We start from the raw sequence: 8,313 nt of genomic DNA on the forward strand, positions 1-8,313 counted from the left end.
AACGTTCAGTTTCATTGGACGGTTTGTGCCGTAAACTGTGACAGTCACAGAACGCATGGGACTGAATTGAGACGGCGTGTGATCATCTCAAACGTGAGTTACACTTGAAATATCTTGTAAACCTTGTTGTTGTTTACGTTAACAGTTTAGTTATACGACAGGAGCGCGTAGAGACATCAATAGCTTGACATCATTTGTTGTCATTCATTGTTGATGATACCGTTAGCTAACTTAGCTAACCTCGGATAAAACTACAAAACAAGCAGGAGAGAGAAAACATTTTCAGTAAAGAAGCAAATAAAAGTTCGTTTTAATCCCAGAGATAACTAAAGTCTAACCAGTGAAATGTACATAAATAAAGAGGTGGTGATAAAATACTTTCTTAAAGATATCTACTGACTTGTTCCTGTGTCGTTTGTTTATTACTACTTACTTAATCCCATTTCAACTTAAAATCTATTTATTCTACACATTACATTTAAAGACAGCTGTTTAATGAAGCTTAGAGATACAAGTGACGGATAAAAGAACGAGTCAAACCTTGAAATGATAAATCTTATCAAGTGTTTGTGGGTTAAAGGTGAAGAAGATGTTTTTACATTTGAAGAAGTCTACTTATAATTGAATAATATCTAAAGAGTTTGGAGTAGTTTTCGTGCTGTTTTTGACCCTGTTTACTGAAACAATTGTCCCGTTTGGTTTCCTCTTCACTGTTTGAGTTATGATATAGATATAGCATTTAGTGTGACAATCATGTTTAGTATGGTGGTTTTGGTTTCTTCAGTAGAGATCACGAGGTTTGGGTTATCCAAAGAAACTGAATTTGCCCACCCTTGTGTACTATTTTTGTTGTTTTTTTCAAAGCCATGATATCTTATAACTTGTGTTTCTTTCTCTTGGATAGACATTAGAATGGAGGCGAAATCCAAAAAACCCTTCTCTCCAAAAAGTGGAAAGACGTTCTCACAGAAAGGAAAGGGTAAGCTCAAGATAACATTATCCAGCTTCATACTGCATCAGTTTCAACCCAGTTTCTCATGAGCATGTCCTCCTCTTTCCAGATTCCCTAGGGACCAAACTTGGTGGAAAACCAGGTGGTAAACCAGGTGGTAAACCAGGTGGTAAACCAGGTGGAAAAAAGCCCTTTAAATCACACAACAATGCAGAGCGCAAGAGCAGACCGGGAAAGGGCGGCGATGGCAACAAGAAATTTGCTTTCTCCAAAGATGGGAAGGGACCACAGAAGAGGAAATTTTCATCTTTTAAAGGGAAAAATAAAGAGGAGGGGGAAGGTAAAAAAAAAAACAGTCTGCTTTTTCACATTTCAATTACACATGACACAAACAGTGACAGGCCTAATGTTTGTCTGTGTGTCAGAAGGTCCTGATGCAAAGAAGATGAAGAAAGGTGAGTTCAACCCAAAGAGGAAGATGACAGAGGAGGAGCTGAAGAAGAACAGACAGCAGAGGAAGAAGGACCTGAAGACCAGCAGACAGCAGGCGGAGAGGAAGGACATGTTTGACATCATCTGTAACGCCAAGCGAGTGTGGGGAGAACTCAGGAGGTAACCGCAAACACTCACTCCACACACTGGACAAAGAGTTTCTCTGAGAGTCATTTTAAACTTTTTTAAACTTAAAATAACATGAAGTATTGAAAGGAATATGATCCCATACTGAAAATGTTTTGGATGGAATTTTATCGGTTGTTTCCCAATCTCATAACCCATTATCAGTCAGCATCTATCATCTATGCTGTTTTTATTTTCTCAGGAAGAATTGTGAAAACGACACAAAGAAGAAACTGATGAAGGAGCTTCACGATCTGATCCGTGGGAAGATCAAACAGGTGAGCCTCTCTCTCTCTCTCTCTCTCAGCTGTAGTGCCTTCCCTCCTTGACGAGTCCTCGTTTACAGACCTCTAAATCTGTTTTCTTAGAATAAAACAGCAGGTCATGTCTGCGTCTCTTGAACAGATCTCCTGTCAGTCAAACTGTGACGTATTGCAGTTTGGGTCTTTTTTTTTTTTTTGGTTTTGTGACACATCTTGTAAGTTGGCCCTTTGTTGACTGTTGTTCCGCTGCCTCTAGATGGCGTTTGCTCACGACGCCGTCCGAGTCCTGCAGTGTTTCATCCAGTTCGGCAGCCACGACCAGAGAAAGGAAGTGTTTGACGAGCTTAAAGGTGAGCACACAAGTTTCTTCTCTTCATCTGCTGCTTCACAATCTCCTGTTACTGTGTATGTGTGTATGTTTAGTTTCCATGCATGCTCACTTTTAGCTAGCTAAAGATAAAAGATGGCGTTCAAAACTTCACTGTTATATACAGATTGAACTCCCCAGGAACGCCGTTAACTCTCCTTACTCTGTCGTCTTCCCGCAGATGACATCATCGGCCTGTGTAAGTCTCAGTACGGCAAAAACATGGTGAAGAAGCTGCTGATGTACGGGTGAGTCAACAAACATCCATGTTTCAAAAAGCAAATCACAAACTTCCTGTATGACACGGTTTGTAAAGCAGAAAAAAGAGAACGCTTTACACCGTTTTAAAACATAAAAAACTAAATGAGATAGTCGTTTACTTTCCCTCGTTTTGCTTGTGGACATGAATGAGACTGAAACGACCTCAGTCAAACTTAGGACTTGTTGATGACCCTTTACGATATACAGACGTTCTTTGGTGGTGAATGACTCGTGCGTTTGTGTGTTCCTCCACAGGAACAAGGAGCTGCTGGCGGCTGTGATGCTCACATTTAAAGGTCACGTGCGTCAGATGCTTCGCCACTCCGCCGCCTCGTCCATCATCGAGTACGCCTACAACGACAAAGCCGTGCTGGGACAGAGACTCATGCTCACCGAGGAGCTGTACGGGAACACCTTCATCGTGTGCAAGGTACACACGCACACACCATACCATAGAGCCGAGCTTTGTGTGTGAAGTATCTGCTGCTTATCATATCTGCGTGTGTGTGTGTGTGTGTAGTCATATGTGTGTAACACAGTCGATAAGGTCGCCAAGGAGAACCCGGACAAACTGAACAACATCATCGATGAGATGAAGAAGAGCCTCACCCCCATGGCTCAGAAGTAAGACAAAAACAAACATTACAAACATACAACATGTATTGATCTGTGTGTAGTTTGTGTGTATCACAGGCCTATATGTGTGTGTGTGTTACACATTTCAATAAGAAAAGAGTGCAACAATTACATTTCCCCTCAGAGATCAATAAACAATATCAAGTTTACCTGATGTCCTGACAGCATGAGTCTTTAGAAGTTGTCCAACATATTTCAGCCATTCTCCTTTTCAGACTCAGGCAGGTGGGCTAATACTCAGAGAAAAACTAGTACAAATATTATAGTCAGACACTTCCCTAAAAACATACAGACACAGAAGCTGTTTTTTCTGTTTTCATTTTCTTTTTATTTGTTACATAATTAAAGTTTTTGTTGTTGTATTTGAGAATTTGTATAGTATGTGAATGAATCTAGTATGAGAATATCTAGCTGTGTATTCATTTCTTTTTGACCTCCTCACAGGTAGCAGACCTCTGTTAGGAAAGAGTGTTTCCTCTTTATTCTCCACATCTAAAGACTTTAACCCTCTTGTGTTCTGTTGTGTTTCAGAGAACAGGTCATCAAACACTCTCTAGTCCACAAAGTCTTTCTGGACTTCTTCCTCCTCTCTCCTGAAAAACAGAGAACGGTGAGCAGTTCTATGGCATTTCAATCCTCTATTCATTATAAAATACCTGGAGCACATTCTCATGTAAAAGTCTTATCAAATGTGATGTTTGATATAAAACAGATATGAAGAAAAATCAGTTAAACATGAGCAGAAGTTTAAACTGAAGAAGACAACAGAACCCTAAAAAGACGTCTAGACATCTCTCATGAACACATGCACAGATTGTTTAGTGCTTCCTGTATTGAGAGTGAAACCTCTCCTCTGATTGGTTGTTTTGTTCTGAGCAGGAGATGATCGAGTCCATCAGAGAGTCGGTCGTCTACATGGCTCACACACACGACGGAGCACGAGTGGCAATGCACTGTCTGTGGCACGGAACGGCAAAGGTGTGTACACGCACACACACACACAACATTTTACAACCATTTAACTCTGTAATAGAAATGTTCCAGAAGTCGTGGATTTCTATCTCACCTCGGCCCTTTGCTGTGTGTCATTACCCTCTCTCTCCTCCGATCGTTTCCTGTTTCTCTTCAGCGGTTTTATCTGAACAGAAATGTTGAAGTGCCTGCGTTGGTATTTTAGCTCGTTGTGGTGTAACTTTGTGAAGTATAATTGAAATGCTTCATATTTCTAGAATGTGAAAAAACTTTGTGATGTTGGTCTGTAAACTACAAGAGGTGATACATAACTCAACTGTTCTGTTTTTTTTAAATAGGTTCATTAATAGTTCTGTCCCCCTCAGAAGGAATTTAGTATCATGATTGAATCAACACATTTTTCTGTTGTTCAAATCTTTCACTCACATAATGGATAATGCAGAGCAGGCGCCTCATAGTTTGGTCTTTTGTTCACATTAATAACATCTGAATGAAGAGAGTCAGCCTCAACAGGAGGGACAAGAAACAAGTCTGTGAGTCTTTGTGTTTTGTGTTTGTTTGTTCCAGGACAGAAAGGTCATCATCAAAACTATGAAGACGTACATGGTGAAGTTTGCTACGGTGAGTTCTCAATGCTGCTCCATTCATCATACAAACAATCGATACCTTATTACCTGGATGAATAAAAGATCTGACTGAAAGATGATTGTTGATGTGGATGAGAGGGAAGAGTCAAAGTAAGACCACATCCACACTGAACCACCTTTAAAAAAGAGTCTCTTCTAAAGAAAATGATAGTTTCTTCTTCTTGTAGCCTCTCATAAACTTCTGTTGTACTCGTGTCCGCTGTAAAACCTTCTTTGTTTTTTTCTCCACAGGGGGAGTTTGGTCACCTTGTTCTTCTGGCTATATTCGACTGTGTGGACGACACGAAGCTGGTCAAACAGGCCGTGCTCTCAGTGAGTCTGAGCTCATTTGGTTTAGAAAAATGTCACATTGATCATTTGGATTATTTAAAATCTGTCTGGTAAGAAAGATATGAAAATGTTTTGGATACATCTTAAAATTCTGTTTCATGTGTTTTCCACCCGTCAGGAAATCTTGACGTCTCTGGACGAGGTCATCGGTAATAAATACGGGAAAAAAGTGTTGTTGTACCTGCTGAGCCCGAGAGACCCGGCTCACCTGCTGCCAGAGATCATCAAGGTGCTGGAGCAAGGAGACGGGAACACACACAGGTAACAGCTGATTGATCAGAGCCACAACCGTTTTCTACAATTTAACCTCACAAAAACCCTGAGTGTTACAGTATGACATCACGTTAAGTAATATCTTATTTTAGTCTAAGTGATATCCCCTCTGTCTTCCTCCTATCAGTAAAAAAGACTCAGCCACTAGGAGGAAGGAGTTGATCGAAGCTGTCTCCCCCGCTCTGCTGGAGTATCTCCGTGACAACGCCGGCACCATGGTGATGGACAAGGCGAGTTGCGTCACCGTCAGTGACATCCTGGCTTCAGCCTGCGGTGACCTGCGGCCTGCCATGACATCCGTGTCTCAGCTGGCCAATCAGGAGTTGGTGCCAGGAGGGATCAAGGGACAGGTACAGTTTGTGTGAAGTTTAGAACTAGAAGCTTGTTTCATGTTCAACAGGTTCTTTTGACCGTAGAGATTACATTGAAGCCATCACAGTCTGTTAACGACCGGAGCATTTCTGAATCTTTTCATCATCTGTGTGTGTGTGTGCTGCAGCTTCACATGGCCGAGCATCCTGCAGGACACCTGGTGCTGAAGTGGCTCATAGAGCAGGACCTGACACTGGCAGAGGCTGGAAAAGAAGGTAATAAACACAAACAGACCTGATGCTGCATACTCATACCATGGAGACATTTCCCTCAGTTTGTTTTACACTATTGTGTTTTTTTTTCTGCTAATGATAATATGTGATATGCAAAAAGTCTGACAAAAAAAAACACCATTTCCAGCTGGCTTAGGTCAGGACTAAGTTCAGGGCTTGCAGGAATGCTTAAATGGCCACAAGAGGGCGCCAGTGAACCTAGAACTGTTAACAGACTAACTTTCCATCCAATTGTAGTTCAGTGAGTGTTTTTACATTTTTAAAGACTAGGATGACAAAAAGGTGGCCTTGTTGGGCTTAATCTGTATCAGTATGTGGAAAATGGAAGCCTTCTCTCTTCTCGTTACCTCTCAGAGCGCTTCGGCAGGATTCTGGTGGACACAGTGGGAACAGACAAACTGAAGACCTGGATCAGAGTCAACAGAGGAGCCATGGTGCTCTGCGGGTCAGTGTGCACACAAACACTCACACACCATACACTATTAGAATCGTCCCCCTCTTCAGGAAGGGAAACCAATGGGAAGTATCTCTCACCTGCAGTATTTTTAATGGCCAGCAGGGGAATTAAGAAGCCTGGTGCATTCAAGAAAACCTCAAAATGAGTTTTTTTCTTCTTTTAAAGTCTGCTCCCATTTCAAGTAGAACAGAAGCTAAAGCAGGCTTTGCTCTGTGGCATGGCTGCCACAGCTACATGCTAACTAAAATAAAGGTGTAGTCATTTATCTTCATCCAAATATGGTCACATGTGGCTACAAGGAACCAAGCTGGCCCATCTACACATAAACAAACAGGCGTATTCCACTTACGGACAGTCTGGGGCCCACATAGCACACACACTCATAAACAGGGAAGTATAACCATATAAAGGTGCTCCTCCATGACCGTACATGAGCTGAAGTGATCAGCTGCTCATAAACAATTCCTCTTTTACATTTGCAGCCTCCTGAACAGCTGTGACAAGTCTGTGTCCGCAGAGGTGAAGGAAGCGCTGGAGTCCATCAAATCAGAGCTCAGCAGCATCAGCAACAACAAGGGAGCTGAAATCCTGCTGGAGCATCTGAACAAGTAGACACTTTGAAAACAAACTGTTCGCTGCATCACTTCTGTGGATATTTTTTCACTAAACACCTGCAGGTGTTGGAGTATTTCAAGAAGAGCATCAAGCCTGAAACTCTGCAAAGCCGACACAAAGTTCAGTGTCTGATGGATGTGTAAAAATGTTGAATTCTTTCTGGGGTTAATAAAAAAAAGTGTTTTGAGGAAGAAGTGATGCTTCCAGAGAAACAGTTTATATAAAATGATGACCCTTGTGTTTAGGAAGACGTTTTCCAGATTGTACAGAAAATGACCAGTACAAGTTATTCTTGAAACACTTCTAATGAATGATATCAGTACAATGACTGACCCCATTTTCTTCTTCTGAGTTTACTTTTTAACACAAATCTTTTTTCATTCATCACTTTTAAACTTAGACTACTCAACATCTTGTTCACTTTAGAGCTCACCTGGTTAAAGAAATAATATTCCCTCTGAGTTTAGTTTAAAATCTGAACATCTGCAAGAAGTGTTCAGTTTCATTGACCTGAAGGTGGCACAGAATGGAAAGAAAAATAGTAAAGTAAATAAATACTGTAAGTGATGAGGTGAAGAGTATTTGTGTTTAAGAAAACGAACTCAAAGCACAAAAATGGCGACTTGGACATGATTCTGTTGTTCTGTTGGAGTTCAAGACAAAAAAAATCCTTCACACATCTATTTCAGAGGATGGGTGTGTAGGAGAGGAATATGTCCATCAAAATCTTATAGTTAAAAGACTCCAGTCTCACTTGCAAAGATTTATTGGCAGCGTTTGGGTACCTTCATTAGGGTTTGCCTGATGGTGGTCTAGTACTGAAACTTTACCAATAATGTGTTTGTAATGAGACAGCTGATTTAAGTTTATAAAACTGAGAAACCAAATTCACATTTCATGGTTCATATCTAGAGAGGTGTTAAAGGGTGAGTTATGAGTTATCACAGGAAACAATACTGTCCACTTTCTTCATGCAGAAAGCATTTGTTTTTATATTGAAGGTTCTGAGATGTGGCTGAACGTGGACAGATTTCTGCTAACAGTCAGAGAAGAGAGACAGCAGCACAACTTCTTGTTGTCCCTGTGTTTGAAATGAAATGTAACATTTTATATCATGTGAGGAGTAATTGTTTCTGTTTAAAAAAAAAACATGTTTGAAAAATAAAGAAGATTGAGTTATTAAATCTCTCATTATTTTTATCCAGGTAGTGAACAGGTTCCTCCACCGAACATAAGACAGGGGAGGGGGTTCTGAGGAAGTCCAAGCCTGCTAGTATTGAATTCATAATTAATAATGAATTTCATCTTTTTTTAAAT

The 8,313-nt window shown here is 40.7% G+C and overlaps 1 protein-coding gene across 2 annotated transcripts; it reads left to right on the plus strand.

Annotated features, from left to right (window-relative positions):
- Nucleotides 1–17: 17 nt before the first annotated feature.
- pum3 (pumilio RNA-binding family member 3) lies at nt 18–7,563 on the plus strand. 2 transcript variants are annotated; one of them, XM_061061758.1, is made up of 18 exons: nt 18–93; nt 905–979; nt 1,062–1,292; nt 1,378–1,564; nt 1,773–1,848; nt 2,090–2,183; nt 2,382–2,448; nt 2,717–2,891; nt 2,982–3,085; nt 3,629–3,707; nt 3,977–4,075; nt 4,637–4,690; nt 4,948–5,028; nt 5,165–5,307; nt 5,447–5,669; nt 5,819–5,906; nt 6,279–6,369; nt 6,864–7,563. In XM_061061758.1, exons 2-18 carry the CDS (start codon nt 913–915, stop codon nt 6,991–6,993), a joined length of 1,989 nt encoding a protein of 662 aa, XP_060917741.1. In that variant the 5' UTR covers nt 18–93; nt 905–912; the 3' UTR covers nt 6,994–7,563. The 2 variants fall into 2 exon arrangements, with proteins under 2 accessions (XP_060917741.1, XP_060917742.1); XM_061061759.1 differs by having other exon boundaries at nt 1,381–1,564.
- Nucleotides 7,564–8,313: the final 750 nt, after the last annotated feature.

The sequence above is a fragment of the Labrus mixtus genome, chromosome 17 (genome assembly GCF_963584025.1).
Source record: "Labrus mixtus chromosome 17, fLabMix1.1, whole genome shotgun sequence".
In the NCBI taxonomy this organism is placed as follows: domain Eukaryota; kingdom Metazoa; phylum Chordata; class Actinopteri; order Labriformes; family Labridae; genus Labrus; species Labrus mixtus.

Bases quoted from the DNA above. Each gene is read 5' to 3' on its own strand.
- pum3 (XM_061061758.1), top strand. From the start codon at position 913: ATGGAGGCGAAATCCAAAAAACCCTTCTCTCCAAAAAGTGGAAAGACG. The intron at 5,308-5,446 runs GTAACAGCTGAT...TCCTCCTATCAG, and splicing joins GGAGACGGGAACACACACAG to TAAAAAAGACTCAGCCACTA. The intron at 5,670-5,818 runs GTACAGTTTGTG...TGTGTGCTGCAG, and splicing joins CAGGAGGGATCAAGGGACAG to CTTCACATGGCCGAGCATCC.